This window comes from Linepithema humile, chromosome 8 (genome assembly GCF_040581485.1).
Source record: "Linepithema humile isolate Giens D197 chromosome 8, Lhum_UNIL_v1.0, whole genome shotgun sequence".
In the NCBI taxonomy this organism is placed as follows: domain Eukaryota; kingdom Metazoa; phylum Arthropoda; class Insecta; order Hymenoptera; family Formicidae; genus Linepithema; species Linepithema humile.
The window spans coordinates 936,166-958,422 of record NC_090135.1 but is presented as its reverse complement, the minus strand read 5'-3'; the positions used below and the strand labels follow the sequence as shown (position 1 = coordinate 958,422).

Sequence of the window (22,257 nt, the reverse complement as noted above, 5' to 3'; positions counted from 1 at the left end):
CAAGGTGTCTAATAGATATAAGTTAGATATGATAAAATATTTTATTTGAAAAATGTATGTATAATACTATATATCTAATTGGAAAAATATGTTATATGCTTTTCCTAAATTTATTCTTATGTAATTAATACAAAATAAATAAATAAGTTAATTAATTATTGAATACATACATATACATATTGAATATAGTTATCTTTATTTTGTATTTTATATAACTGAAATGATATATACTTCCATTATTTCAGTCATTATCATATAAAATACAAAATAAAGATAACTATTTATTGAATATATGTGTATATGTATATATTAATTAATTGATTAAGGGGGAACACCAGGGTGACGGCCGAAAAAAAAGGCTATTTTCGTGAATTTTTTTTTTATTATCTAATAGTTTGTTTAATTTATAAACTATATATGTTAAAAGTACATACTTATATTATGTTAGAAAAAAAATTTCATAAAATAATATTTATATTTATAATAATTATGGTGATTGATGTGCACCTCGTCTGAAAAAACATAAGTGCACGGGCGCTCGTGCTGCATCTGAACGGGAGCTCTGAAATAAATTTTTTAAATTGTGATTTAAAGTATATGAATGTAGTTTCAGTTGCACGTACGGATTTTTTGATAAAATAATTTTTGACAAAATGGCACTGTTTAAAGAAAAGTTTTCGATTTTTTAACAAAAATTTGTTACTTCTTTAATTGTTTTTCAAAAACTAATAATCCGATTGAAAAATCCGTACGTGCAACTGAAGACAATTTTGTTGTAAACATTCTGTCCAAATTTCAAGTTATTCGGATAAAAATTGGCCGAGATATGAGAGCGCCCAGTTACGAAAACGTGGTTTCGAGAAAAACGCGTTTAAAGTTTTACAACTAATTGGTTCATATAAAACGATAAAATTTTGTAACAAACCAAAGTGCGTCCAATCCGGGTGCATATGAAGTGCCTTCTGAAGCAATAGCTAGTTCTTCGGCTTCGTTTCTGCTTTGCTTTCTTCGCAATCTTTCCTCACGCGTCGCCGCTTGCGTTCGGAGGTCTGCAAGTGAAAGCCGTTGATCGTCCTTGTAGTCGCGAAATTGTGATGCTGACAGTCCAATTCTAATTCCCAGCAGCTCCATTATTTTTAATACATCGGTGTATCCATCATTAAAAATACAAACAGCAATGCTTGCAGCGATTTCTACGACTATACCTCCACTTGATGTTGTTTTTGGATCGATGCTCCAAATCATGTTGTTAAAACTCTCATTATTATTTTGAGTAAAACCTCCCAAGCATTTTTCAAGTAACCTTTTATCACTCAAATCTTTATAAATGGGAGTGATTGCATCAATGACTACATCAGGAAGCGGTGTTTTGTGTGTATAATCGCTTTGTCGTACAGCTTTTGCTCGCTGCTAAGTGCACCAAGAATTTGGCCCCTCCGGGCAATAATCATGTTTCGGATTGTCGTCAGATGAACTCTTGTGATACAGAGTACTCCAAATCGCTTTATACATTTCATCCACAGAATTTTGATGTCTGCGAATAGCTAGTCCGTAAAAAGTACTTAAATCATCAATTAATTTCGCTGTAAGTTTTCCTTTACCTCCTAGTCCTTTATTTTCTTTTTTACATTTACGTAACCTTGGGCCCATTCTTTTTTGTACGTGGTTAATGCACTCTTTTTTTGTAACAGGATACGGAACCGAATCGACGATTGCTTTGTAAGTTTTGCTGTCACCGTCTCCAATATAATTTATATATCGAACATTGTGAAGATCTTCGGATCTTAGAAACATTTCGCGAATTCCCTCGACTTCCATTTTGCCAGAGGAGCCTTCATGATTTGCCGTGCATTCATCTGCATGAGATTGTAACCACTCTTCGTATTCTACAGTATTGCTTCGTTTTTCCCAAAAAGTGCAGGCTTTACAAAAGGAAGATTTTATACTTATATCGAGTAAGTAGTATGTTGGCAGGTATGGGCCGTCACAACAAACCCCCACCACCTACCCCGTCTAGGCCCCCCGCGGTGGGTCTGGCGCCAAAACATTCCCCCACTCCTCTCTGACGGGATGGGAAAAAAAGATGGCGGCTACGGGTAAACAAGATGACGGATGTTGACAAGATGGCGGAAATTTTTATTTTTTCGAATTGAGAAAATCCAAACGGGGTTCGAACCTGGATCGCTGGATTTCTAGTCCTGGTCCTAGTCTGCTGGGCTACCTATAGATCTAATGAAATAAGTCGTAGGGTCGTATTTATGGCAGGCGCGGGATGACGTAAACTTTTTATTTTTTTCCGAATTGAGAAAATCCAAACCGGGTTCGAACCTGGATCGCTGGGTTTCTAGTCCTGGTCCTAGTCCGCATGGCTACCTATAGATCAAATGAAATAAGTCGTAGGGTCGTATTTATAGCTATGGGGCCTGGCAGGTATGGGACCTGGCAGGTATGGGGTATCAAAACAAACGACGTCACACAGTCGCCTCTAGTCCGTGAAGGGAAGGGACGTATTTATGGTGGAGCCGCGTCTACATGAGGTACCCCGGACTCTCAGGCAGGTATGGGACATCAAAACAAACGACGTCACAGAGTCGCCTCTAGTCCGTGAAGGGAAGGGACGTATTTATGGTGGAGCCGCGTCTACATGAGGTACCTCGGACTCTCTGGCAGGTATGGGACGTCAAAACAAACGACGTCACACAGTCGCCTCGCGAAGGGTCGTATTTATGGTGGGGCCGCGTCTACATGAGGTACCCCGGACTCTCTGGCAGGTATGGGGCGTCAAAACAAACGACGTCACACAGTCGCCTCGTGAAGGAGCGTATTTATGGTGGGGCCGCGTCTATATGAGGTACCCCGGACTCTCTGGCAGGTATGGGAAATGTAAACAAACATCGCCAAGGTGTCGAGCGGGGGATGATAGAACTACGACCTGTGAGCGGGCAAGTATGGGAGAACAAAAGAACGACGGAGTCAAACGGTGGATTCTGCTAGACCGATATTCGACGAGATGACGGCTAAGGGGGTGCAAACGGTATAGAGCGTGCGCCGGTATAGCGAACAAAAGAACGCAGCGACGAATGATCGGACGACTTTTAGTCTGATATTCGGCATGCTGGTTAAGGTGGCAGCGATATCTCGTGAACGGAATGAGCCACCCCGCGGATTGAGCGCGCTGTAAGGATTGTCGAGTGCAGGAACATGCGAAAAGAGGAAGGAAACAAACACGAGAAATGGAATACAAAATCGTTTATTTGGAATTTTTTCTTAAGAATACATAATTGAACTGACAAAATAAAGTTTATACATTTTATGATTTTCAATAGAATCAAATTTAATTATAAATGATAAAAGTATACATTAATGTATGAATTACAAATATTATTTCAAAGCATGCATCGAGAAATGTTAAATATATAAAATAAAATGTTTTATTTGAAATTTTTAAAAATACATTGTTGAATATTACAACAAGTACTTGTACGTACTTTCGTTTGCTCATTTTTTTTACAATGAAAAATTTTGCGATATAAGCATACTATCAGTCTGTCGTTTTGGTTATAATCATCGGTGAAAAGACGAAGAAATTGCTCAAGGTTGTAACCAAGAGACAAATAGTAAAGAAACACGCAACAATATTGGCCGCATGTTTGCGAAAAAAATCCTTGTAGCTGCACGGTGTTCCATCGATACATGGTGGAATTTCGTCGAAGTCGCAGATGAAATCGTTGATCCGAGTGTGGCGGGATTCCGTAACTATCGAAATATGTGCCGGTACCGTGCTCGTCGATGTAGAAGGCGACCCAGTGTCTTCCGGGGCGATCATGCTCGTCTGTATTAGCGACAATGGCTGTCGACCTCGTCCACACCCTCGGTAGTCTGTCGGCAGGATAGACTCCCACATATCTGACATTGAGACGACGCAACGCGTGTAAGATTTCCAACGAATTCATTTGTCGCGTAACAAGACGGTGCTCGTGCGCGAGGAATTATTTGTATAGTAGAGTCGCAGGGGTTTATCTCCTTACGCGTAGAGTAGACGTTCTCGAATGATTGTGCGGAGATGGTTTGTTGAGCGTTGCTATCGGTAGGATATTCTTCTTTCTTCACACACGATATATCTTTTGCAATGTAATTACGTGATTGATTCTTGTCTTCTTCTTCTTCTTCTTCTTTTTTTTCCGTACGCCACGCCTCGATATTGCGAATTATATCGAGATTTTTATTCTTTTTCATAAAAACGCCGCTGTCAGCTTTTTCGCTTATGCTCCAATTTTCACGAGAAAGATCATCGCAGCTCGAAACGATGCTACACTCACTGCTGGTGTTTTGAGCGCCTATCCAACGTTTCAATTTGCCGGCGTTGCGTAACGCGCAAAGAAATTTGTCTGTAGAGCAAAATCGAAAACCGTGGTGAGAGCACCGATGTCCGCTCTCTTTGTCTTCCGGCAAATTTTTAAACGCCGGAGAAATTCCTTCTAAATTATATACGTTTCTGGAAAGTAGACGTCTCAGATAGCGGGCCTTTTCTTGCCCCCTGCTATAGATGTAGCGCACTCGACGTGTTATTTCTCGCAGTTGTATTACGAAACATTTAAGATCGGTTTCGCCATCGAACCACTCGATTCCGTGATAATTTCGCGAAAGCCAGTTGTTTTCTCGTCTCGATTTTTCAGGTAAATCGTCAAAGGGATAGGGAGGCGTCATAATCCAGTGTCCGATGATTGCGGAGTTAAGCGCGACAACAGCCACTTCTTTCGGAATAAACTTCTCGTCGGCATCGCGGAAACCCTGTATATCGATGACTATATCCATGGTTATGTCCAAGTACTCGCTCTTTCTTTTCAAACGAAGCGACGCCGTTCGCATCTCGAACAAAACTGAATCTCTTTCCGTTGCTTTACACGTCATTTAAGAAAACAGACGTTAGGGAAAAATGTACGTAGTAGTAGTAGTAGAGGTGGGGGATTTGACGTTATAAAAACCTAACCGCCAAAATCGACGATAACTTGTCGAGAGGAGTCTATTTCTAGAATATTGTCGAACTCAGCATAAACGATACAATTAACGGTCGTGGTAAGCGCCTTATCAAATTTCACTTCTAATCGCAAACTACCATGTTTCGCGAGATTCCAATGTCCGGCGCAATGAGCGGACAAGTCGGGGGTAAGATCAAAAGCGAAAAGAGTGTAGCCCTGGGCATAATCCTCTCTACTTATAGAATTTCCCTCGTTCAAGAAGTGAATGCCGGTTCCCGAGAAGAGCGTGTGGTAGGCTTCGACGTAAAGCTTTTCGTCTTTCGAGAAGTTCGGTTGTAACGGCCTACTGGGAATTTGCATACCATCGGCATACAGAGAAAAGAAATTTATACCGTAGTTTTTGAAATTAAACGGATTCAATTTTCTATCGCCATTAAACGCTCTGTTATCGACAAAGCCGACTATTACACGTTTCGGCAGTTGTCCGAGTATTACATTATCTATCGATTCTCCTACGAGTCCGGCGTGAATCGTAAATGTTTTAACCTCGACTTTTGTGAGAGGATATTTGACGGTGGTTTTACTCAACATTCTCGCGTGCGAGAGTAACACACCGGGGCTTATCTTTGCTCTTTTAACGAGCAGACTAGCGTCTAGAAGACGTATTTTTGACACCGAATTAGATTCCATGAGGCAAAACGAATCTTTCGAGCGAACGAGCCTCATTCTAACTTCCACCCCGTTGATTAGGAATTTATCCTGATTGAAAACGTCGCAGTGAAGATGCCCTATGAGATCTAACGCCTGTCCGTCTCGAATGTAACGCGAGCGTCTCACGAGTGCCTGATTCGTGGCTTGCGACTCTAGGAGAGCGTCCATTAAGCCCGGGGTATCCGCGTCCCACAAGCAGGAGGTCAGATGGGAGTTTTTTGCGGGTGAAGAATAATTTAATAACGCCTCGATGTAAGCCCGATACGCGTAAGCGTTGTTTGGAGGTGACACGAGTTTTTGATTGAAATATATGTCGATTTGGTTGAACATGGAATGCAGTAAATGATTTACAGGGCCTACTTTGAACTCGGGGGTGCCAGCGGCGGTACCGCCTCCTGCTAGGGGGGAAGATTCTACGCGTACGCGAAGACTCAACATGGTGTGTGTGAGATCTAGATAATCTTCCCCATGGCCGGGTATGACGAATTCTATAGGCGCGTCGTCCGCGAGCGACGTTACGGGTTTGTAATAAATCCATTGCGATCTCTCGATGCTGGTTTGTGTAGACGGTAAAGAAAAGAGATCGAGTTCACTCTTTAAGCACTCGTTTGAATGTGTATGAAGAAAGGACATGCTCCGTAAATTCCTAATTCACACGTCGATTAAGAGAATATGTCGGCTACACTGCGTTTCTTGACTCGACGGCAGCGTCCTGTGGATGGCTTTTTTTTGTTGTTGGTCTTTCTACCTGCCGTGCGTATTTTCTTCGTTGCCCTTTTTTTGTTCGTGATTTTTCTTCGCGCGTTGCTATTCTTCGACGATTTCTTTTTGTTCGTCTGACGACGACGGCGCTTAGAAGCAGCGTTGCGTCTTACGTGACTGAAGAAAGGAAACTGAAGCGCAGCTGTTTTCGCGGATACTTTATAACCTGTTCCCTTCATCAAGCTAGTTATTTTTTCTTTGGCTTTTCTTTTGAGATTTCCGCTCGATTCCTTGAGACGAGATTTGACCGCCTCCTTGAACGGCGTATTATTTTCGACATCCTCCATCACGTTAACGCCGGCTCGTAAAGCTTCTTTACCAACCGCTCGTACACCTTTACTCAGATAAGGAAGCACCCTCCTGAATAATCCTCCGAGAAAACTACCGATTCCGTGTCCTCGTTGATAGGGTGCTCCGACGAAAACCCTCGTGATTCCTCCGCTCCTACCTCCGCTATCGTAATATTCGTGGTCCTCCGGTCTAGCCATAGCGAGCGGCTTTTCCGACTGATTTTTTCTTACTGGAAACGTCTAAAGTGCAACGTCACCGTTAGCGTTCCCGATTGGAATGGTATTCTTTTTCCGAATTGATCTTTTATATCTATTTCAATCCTGCGGAAATACGTTTGTCGTAATGGGATATAATGCGGGACGGAGAAATGTTTCACTTGATTCGCGCCGTACGCGTAATAATGTCCGTAATGTTGCAGCTCGACCGGTACTATTCGAAGAAGTGGAGTTTGCACATCGCCGGTTATATAAGGTTCGCAAATATCGCAATAAACAAAGAGTTTATCGGGAATACCGCGCAGCAATCCGTGCGGTTCGACGGTATAGAAACTTCCAGCGCGCACTCCTTGTTCCGTTTTAAACCCGAGTTTAATAAAAGGCGCTGTAAAAATATCTTTGGAATTAGGTTTAGTCGCAGTGAGCGTGGTATAATGTGTGGTTTGTAGGCGATTGTTAGGCGTTGGTATGGCCCCGCCGCAGCCGAGTATTCGTAGTAGATTATCGGAAACGTTCATATGATGAATCAGATTGCATTTATTTTCATCGCATGTAATGTTGAACAAGATTTTACCGCCGCTAGCGTCTTCTAGTTTCAAGTTAATATGCGAATTCGCATCTTTGCAAGACGAATTAATAGCGGAGATAAGTTCCTCGATATTTTTGTAAATACCATTCGGTATTACGCCTTCCGTCGACGTTAACGGCGCCCCGTTTTTCCTCGTCTCGTGTCCATTTTCAATATCGACGAATCTAATGACATTTTCAACGTGGTTTATGTGTAAAAAAGTAGTGGGAAATTGGATCTCGTTAAGCGCGACTTCCCATTCGCCGTGTAAGTGTATAGGTTGAGGTAATTCCGTGGTGAAGGAAGTGGTTGCATTGTGCGGAAAATAACGCATACTGCTATTGCTGGGAAGAATCAAGAGAAATTGATCCGTCCTCATTTTGAACAAGCGGGGTTAAACTCGAAGCAGGGATCCAAGAATCAAACTTACTGGGATAACCACGCCAGCTAACCAGCACCTGCTTATTATTACCGCGACCCCGGCTTCTTATCACACGGTCGACGATAAACTCCTCCTCCTGCAAGTTTTTCTCAACCCGAGCCAATTCTTGTTCGTAAAAAATACCGTCTATGACTTCTCCCGCTAAATCGCTCAGCTCGTACACACGTGGTTTTCGCCAATCGAGTATGCGATGAATTCGAAATATCTCCTCACTCCACCGCGCCTCGTATCCTTTCTCGAAGACGACCTTTGCTCTACTGATACGAACGTGATCACCGACGTGGTATTTAGCCTTTCGGCGTTTTTCGTTCGCTTCGCCGTTGCTCCTCCATCGGCGCGTTATATTTTCACACGCGATACGCGCATTTTCTCTCGTAACAGCATACGGTTGCATTCTGGTGCTCGAATGACGGGTGTGATTATAGGCGTTTACGATATTCTGCAAAACATCGATGTAGCGTCGTGTATTTTTATGCGTAAAATAACGCCACATTCGTTCTTTCAACGTTCTGTTGAAGCGCTCGACGATGGCTGCTTTGACATCCGGATTGCGGGCTACGCGAAAACGAATGTCATTTTCTTCCAAAAACTTTTGTAGCGATCGCCCGACAAATTCTTTACCCTTGTCCGTTTGTAGGTATACGGGCGCGCGTCCGTTACTTCTCGAGAGCACGTTCTGAAAAGCTCTCATTACGGAATTACTCGTTTTGTCGCGCAATGGTTCTACCCAGACGTATTTACTAAGTACATCGATAATCACGAGTAAATACGAATATCCCTCGTTGTAACTTTTGAGATTTCGGAGTTCGATCAAATCTGCCTCCCACAGATCGTCGATATTCGTTACGTTGTAATGCATTCGCGGAAATTTCCGTCGCAATGGTCGATGCAGCGTGTAGGCGTCTTGCGCTTCGAGCCATCGCTCGACATTGTTACGGGGCAAATTCGCCGCGCGAAACAGATTATCGACAGCCGAATAGCCGGCATAATGCGCGGGATCGTAGTACAATTTTTCAAGAGCCATCATTCCAATTTACTCCATTCGAACAGGCGTCTCGCTGGTGGAGAATCCGTGTTTCTCTGAGGAGTGGAACTCGCCGCAGGACCGGTAAGTTTCGCGATATTTTGCGAAGAACCGGCTGTTAATAATTTTTTATTTCTCACTAGTGCGGAGGGAATGTTCAAGTCGTGAAGTAATCGCGCGAACTGAACTCTTCCCGCGGCTTTCACGGTTTTTCTATCGCGCATCGCCTCGTTTATCAGGTCTGAGATATTTGAATCTTTTACGACGTTACCGTCTATGGTCACGACTCCGTACTCGTCCCAGTTAATTCTAGTCGACGATGCTTTATCGAGCAAGCGTTTCGTCAGTAAGCGAGCTTCGGCACGGTAAGATTTCGGTACGCTTTCCACTATTCTTTCGACGCTTTTCATCACCCCGAGACTCGCGTCGTGTTCTTTCGGGAGGCTTCTCGCACGACTAGAGCCCGGAGCGAATGAGAGATCGCTCGGCGGTACTTCTTCTTCGCGAGTGTCCATCGCGTCTTCTTCCTCTTCTTCTTCCTCGGCGTTACGCGCGTCTTGATTTCGTCGTCCGTGTGCTACTCGTACAAAGTGAAGATATCGCCAAAGAGCCTCTTTGTACATCTTCCATCTCTCGGCTTCGTCGTTCGGATAGGGCGAATTAAGAATTCGACTCATCTCCGCATCGAGTCTGGATAGAGCGGTTCCGGGTGTTCGTACGGAATTATAATTATTATTATTATTATTATTAACGCTTTCGTCCGGTGTGTTTTCCACGAGCGGTGCGCCGTAGTCGGTAGTCGGTTGATGCAATTGACGCTGCATTCTCTCGAGATTTTCCGTAGAAATTAAAACCATTTTTTTCGCTCTTTCCATAACACTCGATATTATTTTCTCTCTTGTGTTTTAAGCCGTCACCTTGTCTATGATTCGCGAAAATAAGGCCTCTAATAGAGGAACGATAATATAGGATAAGAATCCACCTCGTTGTACCAATAGCTTTCTTTTATTCTTCCAATTTCCGCGCTTTGACGCGATACGACGTAGCGTCGTTTTGTATTTGCTCAGACGATTTTTTTCGCGTCGTTCGAGCGCAACGTTACCATTGAGCGTGTTGAAAACGCATTCGCAAATACAGCGAATAAATTTTTCGTCCGCGGTTCGCAGGAAGGAGCTGCGTTGATTTTTGTTCAGATGACACAGCGCCTCTAGAAGACAAACGTTTCTCTTTCCGATCGAACGTCTAGCGGTTTTCGTTGCACCGTCCGACGCCGCTACTTTCATCGTGAGAAAGTCACTCGCAACTGTCGTCTCGCGAGCGATGGTGCATACTTTTTATACGCTGGATCTGCGCGGTACGTAGACGTAACGCAACGCATCGTCGGGAAAGATGCTTGTCCGAAATCGATATTTGTCCGGAGTCGATTGTTTCAGATCGAGTAATAAATATCCGTGGGGGCGCGAGGTTGCGTCAAAGTATGCTTCTTCTAGAAACTTTGGGTCATCGGGGTACACCTGTCGCGCGAGATGACGAATTTGAGCGCGATCGCGCGGGTTCTTGAAGACGACGATGTAATTGGTATTAAGCGATATGTCGCGCTGACAGCGTCCCTGGTGAAATAGATTTTGCGTGATAAGTATAACGCTGAGATTCTTATGGTGACTACCCTTTGTAAAAAGATCCACGATGACGTCGCACGAGGATGATTCTCTCATAAGATCGTCGATTATCACCAACTTTGGTGTGAGAGGATCGTAGGAATAATCATGCGCTTGTGGCAACCCCTCGCGAAACTCGATTGCATTTTTCTTTATTTTTCCCGCAGCGTTCCTTTCTTTTTTCTCAAACGCGTATTGAAGTTGTCGATAAGCATCCTGCCATTCGGCGTAATAAAATAAAACTCTTTGGAAAGAAACATCGGCCATTTCGGATAGATATTTGAGAAAAGTTTTTACAAAGACCGTTTTGCCGCATCCAGTGGGACCGCTGACGATAGACGTCCAAGGATGTTTCCAGCGTATGTCCATCTTGCGAAATGAACTCTTCGCCGTTCGCTCGCGCCTTCATAAACGAAAAAAATCAGCGAAACACTATGACGCGATAAGCTTACTGCCCCACTGACGGCGGCGGCGGCGGCGGCGGCGGCGGCGACCGCTTGCTCGCGCTAGCGTACAACTCGCGGACTCGAACAAGCTGATTCGGTCCGCGGAGACGCTGGACTAGCGCAACCGCGCTAGCGTACAACTCGCGGACTCGAACAAGCTGATTCGGTCCGCGGAGACGCTGGACTAGCGCAACCGCGCTAGCGTACAACTCGCGGACTCGAACAAGCTGATTCGGTCCGCGGAGACGCTGGACAAGCGCAACCACCGAAATTGCTCGCGCCAGCGTCCAAGAGTGGAAACGCTACTTCGCGCGATGAAACGCTTTTTTTTCTCGGAAAAAATGAGGGTTTTATACGGGAAAGTAAGTTAGGAGGAAGAAAAATCTTTAAGAAAAATTATGCGAGAAAACATTTATTTTTACGAATAAAAGTACATGATTTGAGAAAAATAAAAATATTCGTTTTTATTTCTTAAATTTTTCATAGTTTTTACATGGTTTTTATACAATTATACATTTTACATTTTAAAACTAGCAATATTTTCTTAAATTAAATAAAAAAAATTTTTTATTTATACTTTTACAAAAATTTATAAATCTACTTAAAGCTATTTATATAAAGTCGGAAAACACACGCTAACCGTCGACAGCGAAAGAACAATTCTGTAAAAATTATCGAATCGCGTAACCGTAAGGAACGGAACAACGACTATTGATAAATCTACGTTTCAATAGCACGGGAGTACAAGCTTTCACTTCGTCGCGAGTTATTAACTCGTGAAAAGCCGTACGCCGAATTGCTCTGAAACGTAGATTTATCGATGTTCTATGTGACTTTCCTTCTTCTTCTTCTTCTTCTTCACTTTCCTCTTCTCGTCCCTCTCGCTCTTTTTGCAATATTAATTCTCTTATACTATTAAAATTGACTAAGCATGAGTTTGCAAAGTTTAGGGTTATACCCTTTACTTTGCAAACTTCGTGCGTGAGTCCTTCCGGTGTGCGAACAACGTAAGCATAAAATTTCGGGCCACCGGATACAAACGCCTCGATGTAACTACCGGACCCATAGCTTTCGAGTTCGTTCGTCATATCGCCCAAAAAATTACCTGTACGCGGCTCGTATTCGGAAGGATCATCGCTGCTTACATAAATGCAAGAATCGGTATCGTAATATAAAACGCGTCGATCTAAGCGTTCTAAATATTTATACAACACTAATCGCGCTAGTGCCGTCGTGTACGCCGCTAAAACGACGTTGGTAAGAGGCGAGGGAACGTCGGCCTCTTCCCGCAGTCGCCATGAAACATACATCGCATCTTCGTTTACCGGCAGTATTTCGGTTATTTCATGTTTGGGGCTTGTGAGCAAACTCGCTAATCGTTGCTGAGTTTTTACGATTTCGGTATTCGTTAGGTTGGGTCGTTGGCCGAATTTCCCCCAAAAAGAATTTAAACACAACTTCGCGACCGAACGTAATCCCGAATTTTTCGCGATATTGTTACTTTCGAGAACGATACCTTCGGTTTCCTCGTAATCGCGAAGATATCGTTCTTTAGCCTCGTCATCGGTACATTCACTCGGCCACCCGCTGGCTTCTTGTTTTAATTTTAAAAATGTATTAATATATTCGGCGAATAACCCACCTTGCCGCGTACCGTGATCGTAGCGTGTTGCGTTGTACTGCCAAATCTCGCTAACCTCCGACACGAAATAACTTTTTTCAAGCGCTTTGCGCAATTCGCCCGATACCCATGTACCCGTAAATTCACGTTCGGAAGGCCTGTGTGTACAATCTTCGCGTGAAAATGTTTCGCAGCAACTGCGGCACAACGCGAATAACAATTTTCCGCGTACGCGATACGGTAACACGGGGTGAAAGAGATCGCGCGGTGCGAGTACTTTGCAACGTACGAGGCCTTCGACGGAGTCGAAATTGTAATTCGGACCTTCTCCGATTAGCACCGAACATTCCTCCCCGACATACACCGCGGGATGTCCGATCGGAAAAGTACCCGTTTTTAAAACATACGGATACAGAGAACATACATCGATGTATCGTATCTTCTCTGTACCCGTAATTTCATATCGAGTCGCGACATTCCCCGTACGGCCGCCGTAAAACGCATCGCGCGGATTGAGCGGTTCGTTTTCAACCATTCGATGGTGCTGTAAATATTCCCGCATTACGCTATTTACAGCCATCGCACGATCGAAATCGCACTCCCATTTCTCCGTCACCGTGTATCCGCGTTTTCTAAGACGATATGTCGTTGCGACTGTATGCTCATAACGCAAATCGATCGTATCCCTACGTTCACTGTTTACGGAGAGGTTACTGTCGCGGTTGATTCTAAAGCACGACGGGCAACCGTGCCAAAAACATCCGTGAAATTGAAACACGTGATGTCGCGTTACGCCGTTTTCTAACGATTCGTAATATCCGTCGACGAGTGTGCCGTCGAGTACGCGATATTCGCGGGTACGCCCTGCGTGAATAATAGGATGTCCGAGCTCTCGCTCCATCCACACCAGCCAACGCAGTGCTTTGCGCGATTGCGTATTCGCGTGTCTGTACCCACCCGGTGGAATTATACCAATCTCGCTTTCACGCAGAAAGTTTTTTCTAAAAACCCTCATACACGTGGAAGCGATTGTTGTACATTCCTCGAACGGGCACACTTTTCCGCGCCTCAGGAAAATTTTCCTAAAAGCCATGCACGCTCGTCTAAGAATATCCACGTCGTTGCGACAATAGCGCGATATCTCGAGTTGAAAATCAAAAATATAATTCGCCCGGGTTAACTCGTCGTGCCATGCTAAAAACTGTTCGCGTTCTTTCGTATTCATAGTTTCCGGAGAGTAATACTCGACGCCCGGCAACGGTCCTACATAGAATTGATTATCGAGCGTGTTAAATAAATGCGGAAAGACGCCTTTATCCAAAGTATTCGCCAGCCCGAAAGCCTTTGGTAATTCGGATAACCGCATCGGCATATAATTAACACTGTCGATAAATTTCGTATTTCCTACCGTTAGTACTATGATTTTAGTACCGCTCAAAATTACACGAGGTTCTGTCGAAATACCGCTTTCTACTAAATATCGGAGGATAAATTGCGCGTCGAACGATTTTGCGTTATGAGCAATACAAATTATTTTTTTAAAATATGTCGTCGGACGCGTCGCGAAATTTACAAATTCTTTAACAGGATCGTGACAAAATGTAAATTCGCGAATACCGCACCAACGACACCGCACCGACATATCTTCTATTTCCGCGCACGATTCGCAAATCTGCTGCGCGACGCAGAGAGTGGGCACGTGAATTTTTACATTAGCGGTACCTCGAAGCGTTTCATCCTGTCGTGTTTCGAAATCGTAAAACACGAATGCGGAGCGGTTTTCTGTTTTCGACTCGTGTTCATCCTCATTTTGATCTTCGAAATGCTCTTCCGAAGAGCGACCCACGATGCTACTCGAAGCTCGATTGATCGGCATCATGCAGCAATAATGATTTAGCGGTTGGTGAGAACGACACGTGAAACAGAAAGCCGCGCCGCATTCGTGCTGTTTCTTTCGTTCGATTACACGACCGCACTCGCCGCAAAATCGTATAACGCTACAAACGCTTTGAAGCGAATGCCCGTCGTACGATTTTTGCGCGCGATGACGCTCGAGGCACGCGCGATTAAAAAATTCGCGATTACATTCCGTGCAGCGTATTCGCTCATGTTCGAATCTCTCGCAAGTTGGAACCATGTTACAACGCGGGCATTTATTAGAGCATCGATGCCCTTTCGCGTCACTGCGATAAGCTACGTTGCACGGAATGCAATACCCTCTACTTCCAGCAGCGGCTCTTAAATTTAAAATCACGCTATAATGACGCGATTCGGCGACAAATAAAATATTTAATCGAGATATAGGTTCTCGATGTAGAGAGGCTAGCACCGCTGTTCCGTCGAATAACGGTTTACCCCCGCGACCAAAAGTGTCGGAATTGTAAACTATTATCGCGACATTTTCCGCGGCTAAATATTGTTGGAAATGTTCAATTTCCCTAATTCCGCAGCCGACTTCCGGAATCGCGATACCGACTTTTTTCGTCAACTCGACGGCGAGTTCGCGTTGCAACGACGAATTTCGTTTTCTCACCGCGTTCCATCTCGCATGCAACTCGCCCGTACGCACATTTCCACGCTCGTTATAAATCTGTGCCGTCACGAGCGCGCGAGGAAAACACAGATTATCGTTGTTGTTTATTGTTAAAATCGAACGTTTACCAACAATATCTAGAGCGTTATATCCACGTTCCGTGGGAGGGGTAATACGAAAAACGCGAATATTAAACTCTTGCGCTACGTTTAACCCCCCTGAACTTTGAGCTAATAAACTCACGAGATTCCAAATGTTCTCGGGAGTCAAATCGTTCGCCGGACGGAACGATATTCCAGCGGGGCCGTGAGAAAGAGCCGGAGAGTCGAAAGACAATCCAACATAATCTCCCGGTACGCATAAAAATATCGCGTAAGAGTGAATTTCGCGAAACGCGTTTTCCAATCGCGTGTAAACCTCCCCTCCTCCCTCGGGAAACGGAAGTATACGGAATCTAGCTTCTCTACCCTCTATCCCGAAATTTCTAAATCTACGCGTGTTTTCCGATACTAATTCTATATAATTAAAATTATCGCCGACCTGATTATTATTCCTTTCCGCCGCCGATGCTGCATCGATATCCTCCGCTCGCCTCGTTTCCTCCTCCTCCGTTCTTTCCTCTTCCTGCGGCGCTCTTTCGTCGGTTTCGCCAGTCGATTCCACGCCCGACCGAGTTTCCTCCGACTCTTCTTCTTCTCTACCGTCACCTGTTTGAACTGCAAAAGTCAAAATTAAAAAATTAGCGAATTAATTAAAAATTTGATAAAATATTATATTTTATATCTTCATGCTCGAATTTTATTTGCAATAAAAATCGAAAAAGTGTTAAATCAGCTCACCTCTAGATTTTCTTCTTTTTTATTTTACACCCTCGTTTGATAATTGTAATCGGGAGAGTAAGAAATCACAGGGGGACTGTATCCTGTGAAAATTTTAATGTTTAATTTTAATGTTTAAAAAATAAAATTCGAGCATAAAAGCAACTGTAAAAATTTGCAATCTTTCTTACTTCTGTCACCCATTCCCCATCCGTCGTGGCTTTGTTTATCCTCTCCTTCATAATTCCTCTCCTGTAATTCCTCTTCCTGCTCTTCCTCCTCCTGCTCTTCTTCTTCGTCTTCCTGCTCTTCCTCTTCCTCCTCCTCCTCCTGCTCTTCCTCCTGCTCTTCCTCTTCGTCGTCAGCCTCGGGTAATATTACACTCTGTTGACGGTCGTTATCTAAAAATTTACGTTATTAATTTTTCAAATTTTTTAGTTATTTTATGCTTCTGCTAAGATAACTTTTTTTATCACTTACTGTACAAAGGACTGAATATTTCCTCCTCATCGAACGAGCTCACTTCGCGAGGAACCGACTGACTCGTCGATTCGTTGCTCACAAGATCGACAAGCTCCGGCGTAAGAATAATTTGCGCGCGAGCTAAAACATTAAATTTTTTGAAAAATTTCCTAATATTAAATCAATGCTGTTATTTCATATAAATTACTTTTACGAAGGTCTATTACTTACACGAAGGTCCAGCCTCAGGCGAGGTATCGTCTCGTCGTCGTTTTACCCCGCGGCGTTGAGTAGCTCGCTCTTCGACATAATTTTGACGCTCGCTACGCACCACACCCTCCACCACCATGACTTTTTTCGGCTCGTGACATTGTAGCGTTCCTAAAAAATAATGATTTTAATTTTTTTAAATTTTGTTTTAAATATTCATAATAAAAAATAGAAACTTACCATTTTTTACCGCACCACGATAGTAATTCAGCAGGCCGGCGATATAGCCTCCCGCATCCTCTTCTTCGTTGTCGTTAAACACACGTCTCATCTCGATTATTTCGCCGGCAATAATCAAAAGCTGGAGGTAAATCGAGAAATGCCCCAAACGGAATAAAACCGCGAGCACCGCGGTAGGGCACGCACCCGCAAACTTTGCGAATACGACATAATTATTATCGTCGTTGTCGGATAACGACGATAAATAATTATCGATGCAGAGCCCGTTTAAACTACGCGTCAATCGCAAACACGATTCGATAATTTCCCGCAAACTAGACATTTTTAATTCAACGTGGCTTCGATACGCGGTGAAATCACACGAAGACGGAAATACAGATCGCTATGATCCCGAATGCGCGAGAAAATGTGAAACTGTGCGATTTTTTAGCGTCTTCCCGTTTTATACCAGTTTTCCCCACCTTGAGAAAATTTAGGGAAAAAAGCATTGTTTGTTTTCAAATATTTTTATTACACTTCCTTTGAAACCGGACAACGGTCCAGGTCCTTTCGTCGTACAACGTTTCGCTCGTGCTTTTCACGATAATCCTATTATTCAACGAACGGTACTTCAAGATAGGAGAGCGAGGCGCCTCGGAAAAAATAAAAATAACAAATAATCGAATCGGGATAAGAATAATCCTATAGTATTGAACACGTAGTAAAAATTCCGACGACGCTTAACTTGTTAAGAAATACTACGCAACGGGTGGAAATTCTGTTGTTTGAATAAGAATAATCCTCTATATAACAATCACGTAGTAAAAACCACAATAGAGTGCAAAAATTTTTCCGTTGTAAAATCATGAAAATTTATTCCGTAACATGTCGTGACATGAAAATCGAAACTTTCTTTTATCTAGTAGAATTTTCGTGGAAATTCGGAAAAGTAATATTTGTCAATGCTTCGCCTTTGCGACCAATCATAGTGCTTAAAAGTTTGTGTTCAAATTTCCCCCACCGTTTTTCCGATTTTCTATTACGCGGAAAATTGTAACATTTTTCTCATTCGTCTCCTAGCATTCGAACCTGCAAGATCAACAGCGAACAAGTTTCAGTTTTCGTGTTTTCGTTTTGCGTCTGCGTATAAAAATCAGTGTCATGGATAAACGCCGGGAAATTGTGAAATCCGAAAAACCGACAAAGTGCAGCGACACTTCCGAAGCAAGATGCGACATCACCGAAAAAATTGTGCAGAATTGCATGCTATTATCTACAACATATGGATTGAATTTTTCTTATACGAAGAAAATTCATGTTGGGCTGCAAACTTCAATCAACAGCGACGAGTTTGATTTTCAACCTTTCGTTAAATTTTCATCCAAGGGAGCCGATGGTATTTGCTTCAACATGGCGGAATGGCAAAAATTTCAAGAAAATATGAAGCAAATGTCGGATTACTTAAATGGAAATAGTATTACGGCAAACTCGATTATTATCAACAAGATAATTATAAATTTCACCACTGCTTATGGAGCAAGAGCTTTGTTATTGACATATCGAGAAAACGGACAAGAAGTTCAACCTTTGGAAAATACCACGACTAAAGAAGAAATTCATGCTCCAAAGAAACGCCGGACTTATTCGCTCGCTATAGCAATGCAGAGAGCTAGTTTTCTGGGACTAGAAAATATACTCGAATGTGTAAACGCTAATTTGAATCGATTGAATATAATCACCACTAGTGCCAATGATTGCGCTAAATATCTTATTAATGAAATACAAATAAGACTACCTATCGTGGGTTATATCGAAAACGATATTATAAAACTCGCGTTCAAATCTAATTGTCGCGAAATACAAACTAATGTACGTACGCAACTAAAAGATTTAACATTTCTCGACGATCAATTTGAAATTGTATTTTTAGAATTAATTGCTCTTTACTTCGATCAAATTGTACATATAATTAGATTTCAACAAAAATTGTAATTCATACATTAATGTATACTTTTATCATTTATAATTAAATTTGATTCTATTGAAAATCATGAAATGTATAAACTTTATTTTGTCAGTTCAATTATGTATTCTTAAGAAAAATTCCAAATAAACGATTTTGTATTCCATTTCTCGTGTTTGTTTCCTTCCTCTTTTCGCATGTTCCTGCACTCGACAATCCTTACAGCGCGCTCAATCCGCGGGGTGGCTCATTCCGTTCACGAGATATCGCTGCCACCTTAACCAGCATGCCGAATATCAGACTAAAAGTCGTCCGATCATTCGTCGCTGCGTTCTTTTGTTCGCTATACCGGCGCACGCTCTATACCGTTTGCACCCCCTTAGTCGTCATCTCGTCGAATATCGGTCTAGCAGAATCCACCGTTTGACTCCGTCGTTCTTTTGTTCTCCCATACTTGCCCGCTCACAGGTCGTAGTTCTATCATCCCCCGCTCGACACCTTGGCGATGTTTGTTTACATTTCCCATACCTGCCAGAGAGTCCGGGGTACCTCATATAGACGCGGCCCCACCATAAATACGCTCCTTCACGAGGCGACTGTGTGACGTCGTTTGTTTTGATGCCCCATACCCGCCAGAGAGTACGGGGTACCTCGTGTAGACGCGGCCCCGCCATAAATACGACCCTTCCCTTCACGGACTAGAGGCGACTGTGTGACGTCGTTTGTTTTGACGTCCCATACCTGCCTGAGAGTCCAGGGTACCTCATGTAGACGCGGCTCCACCATAAATACGTCCCTTCCCTTCACGGACTAGAGGCGACTGTGTGACGTCGTTTGTTTTGATGCCCCATACCTGCCAGGCCCCATAGCTATAAATACGACCCTACGACTTATTTCATTTGATCTATAGGTAGCCATGCGGACTAGGACCAGGACTAGAAACCCAGCGATCCAGGTTCGAACCCGGTTTGGATTTTCTCAATTCGGAAAAAAATAAAAAGTTTACGTCATCCCGCGCCTGCCATAAATACGACCCTACGACTTATTTCATTAGATCTATAGGTAGCCCAGCAGACTAGGACCAGGACTAGAAATCCAGCGATCCAGGTTCGAACCCCGTTTGGATTTTCTCAATTCGGAAAAATAAAAATTTCCGCCATCTTGTCAACATCCGCCATCTTGTTTACCCGTAGCCGCCATCTTTTTTTCCCATCCCGTCAGAGAGGAGTGGGGGAATGTTTTGGCGCCAGACCCACCGCGGGGGGCCTAGACGGGGTAGGTGGTGGGGGTTTGTTGTGACGGCCCATACCTGCCAACATACTACTCGAGTACTTTACTTGTATAATAACCGATCAGAGATGAAACGCCGAACAACGAACTAAAGCCCCTTTTTTTCCAGCTTCCGTCACCAGATACTGTAATTTCTGTAGTCTCTTGAACATTTAATGCTTCTGCAGTTTTTATTTTTTCCTCTTGTGCACTAGATTTTAATGAAAGATTACAAATCGATTTTGCAGCAGTGTGGATTTGTTTCACGAGAGAGTCATAGAAGGAACGGAAGATAGGTCGAGGCAAATCCATTAGTCCGCAAAACTTTTCTGCTCCATTCAATCCGATTCCCAATAACCTCATTACAAATATAAATCTTTTGTTTATTTCATATGCATTAGAAATAAGAGGACACGATTCGATGTATTTCGGATCACATTCTTTACATTTGATAACTAATTTAAATCCGAGGCCACGTTTACTTGTTTCGTGAAATTCTATCTCACTTCCACACGTTTTGCAACACAGAAATACTGCCATAACGGGAAAAACCGAAAAAAAATTTAAAATTCTATATGATATTGTTGGATCAATATCAATATCCTTATCAACGGTTTTCAATTTTTTGGATGACGTGCTTTTGTCGCCTACATTTTGTTCTATTTCAAATCGATTCAGAGGACGTTTCAATTTTTTGCCGTCTTTAGTTGGTTTCGGATTAGATTGTTTCTTGCCTTTTCGATCCATCTTTAACATAAAATGAATATCTCTAATAAACTAAATAAATAACCAAATAACTCTTAGATTTTCAAATCAACGTTTGCTACGAACCTTGCGCCTCGAAGGTTGCCGAAAGATTATTTTTACACGCTTAACGGTCGTCACAAAAACATATGTACATACTATACAACAGAACTCAAGCACGTAGACAACAAAAAAATACTGGTAAAACTCCCTATAGACAGATCAAGGGGACTGCCGAATCTTTTCAGATAGCGCGCGGCCGGTTCTACTAGCGGCATCTGACCAAGTTCTACTCTATGACATATTTACTATAGTTCCGTTACGAATTTCACCATAATATTATAGGGACATATTTTTAAGACTCCAAACATCACAAAAATGCAAAAAAAAAAATCGATTTTTTGAAACCGTCACCGTGGTGTTCCCCCTTAATTAGTTATTTAGTATTTACTACATAAGGATAAAAATAAGAAAAGTATATGACATTTTTCTTTAGTGATATATATAGTATTATATGTATATTTTTCATTTATTATTTTGTCATGTTTAGTTTGTATTTATTTGACACCTTGTATACGCTTATGTTTTCTCGGACATTATATTGCAGCCTTGCAACGAAATTTCAGTCGAGGAAACAAGCGCAAGCATCGTTTGTTTACAAACTTCCGATGACACACGTACACAGACCACACGTCAGTGTAGTGAGTCACCACTACAAACAAATGCGTACACACGGACCTACGCGGCATAGGTCCGTAGGCTGCGCCGATAATGTCATTTCATTTTTAGTACCATCGAAATGATGGCGCTTTCGCGTCGGAGTTCGCCCGTCACTTCAGCATCCTCTTAAGTTAGGTTTATATATATAGTAGATGTTTTAATTTTAGATGTTTTTATTATTAGATGTCCCGTTAAATCATGTTAGGGCCTATTAGGCAAGGTCAAGGAGAAAGGTGGAGTAATGCTCCCGTTAGTAATCCTGTCTTTCTCCTTATTCTCGGCTCGAGAGGGGCGAGAGGTGAGTTGTTTAGCTAGTAGGCGGTCGAGATGATCATTGGGGATCCGGTAGAGCTGGGCAGCCATTGTGTCTCTACATCTCTACGGATATCTGACTATCCTCCCGCATGGATGTCGGATTCTGGTTGGGTGGGGAGGGGGGGGATGGCCCTGTGGGTTCTGCTGGGATATCCCTGATGCGAGTCTCGGTCGAATCCAGCACTACCCTGGAGTACGGGCTCCAGGGTGTCTTTTGAAGATTTTTTTCATCTCCGTAAACAAAAAAAAAAAAAAGTTAGGTTAGGTTAGGTTGTGACCGGATGGCC

At 42.9% G+C, this 22,257-nt stretch overlaps 3 protein-coding genes and 1 pseudogene across 3 annotated transcripts; all 4 read right to left on the bottom strand.

Annotated features, from left to right (window-relative positions):
- Positions 1 to 374: 374 nt before the first annotated feature.
- Positions 375 to 3,280, bottom strand: LOC137001412 (uncharacterized; annotated as a pseudogene).
- A 1,444-nt stretch (positions 3,281 to 4,724) lies between these two features.
- On the bottom strand, positions 4,725 to 11,113 carry LOC137001411 (uncharacterized). The gene has a single exon (XM_067360184.1). The coding sequence runs from the start codon at positions 7,903 to 7,905 to the stop codon at positions 6,970 to 6,972; it is 936 nt and encodes a 311-aa protein (XP_067216285.1). The 5' UTR covers positions 7,906 to 11,113; the 3' UTR covers positions 4,725 to 6,969.
- On the bottom strand, positions 4,986 to 6,323 carry LOC137001524 (uncharacterized protein F54H12.2-like). Its single transcript, XM_067360552.1, has one exon. It carries the CDS (start codon positions 6,321 to 6,323, stop codon positions 4,986 to 4,988), a length of 1,338 nt encoding a protein of 445 aa, XP_067216653.1.
- A 797-nt stretch (positions 11,114 to 11,910) lies between the features above and the next one.
- Positions 11,911 to 17,071, bottom strand: LOC105667476 (uncharacterized). Its single transcript, XM_067360551.1, has 6 exons — positions 16,981 to 17,071; positions 16,762 to 16,911; positions 16,549 to 16,671; positions 16,260 to 16,469; positions 12,062 to 15,990; positions 11,911 to 11,982 (listed from the first exon to the last, which is right to left on the bottom strand). The coding sequence occupies exons 1-6, from the start codon at positions 17,069 to 17,071 to the stop codon at positions 11,911 to 11,913; spliced, it is 4,575 nt and encodes a 1,524-aa protein (XP_067216652.1).
- Between the last annotated feature and the right edge of the window lie 5,186 nt (positions 17,072 to 22,257).

What these genes read in the sequence shown, in the direction of transcription:
- LOC137001524 (XM_067360552.1), bottom strand. Translation starts at nt 6,323, where the DNA reads ATGTCCTTTCTTCATACACATTCAAACGAGTGCTTAAAGAGTGAACTC.
- LOC137001411 (XM_067360184.1), bottom strand. Translation starts at nt 7,905, where the DNA reads ATGAGGACGGATCAATTTCTCTTGATTCTTCCCAGCAATAGCAGTATG.
- LOC105667476 (XM_067360551.1), bottom strand. Translation starts at nt 17,071, where the DNA reads ATGAGACGTGTGTTTAACGACAACGAAGAAGAGGATGCGGGAGGCTAT. An exon ending in ATGGGGAATGGGTGACAGAA is followed by an intron (nt 15,991 to 16,259) that starts GTAAGAAAGATT and finishes ATTAATTCGCTA; the next exon opens with ATTTTTTAATTTTGACTTTT. An exon ending in TCACGCACGAAGTTTGCAAA is followed by an intron (nt 11,983 to 12,061) that starts GTAAAGGGTATA and finishes TATTGCAAAAAG; the next exon opens with AGCGAGAGGGACGAGAAGAG.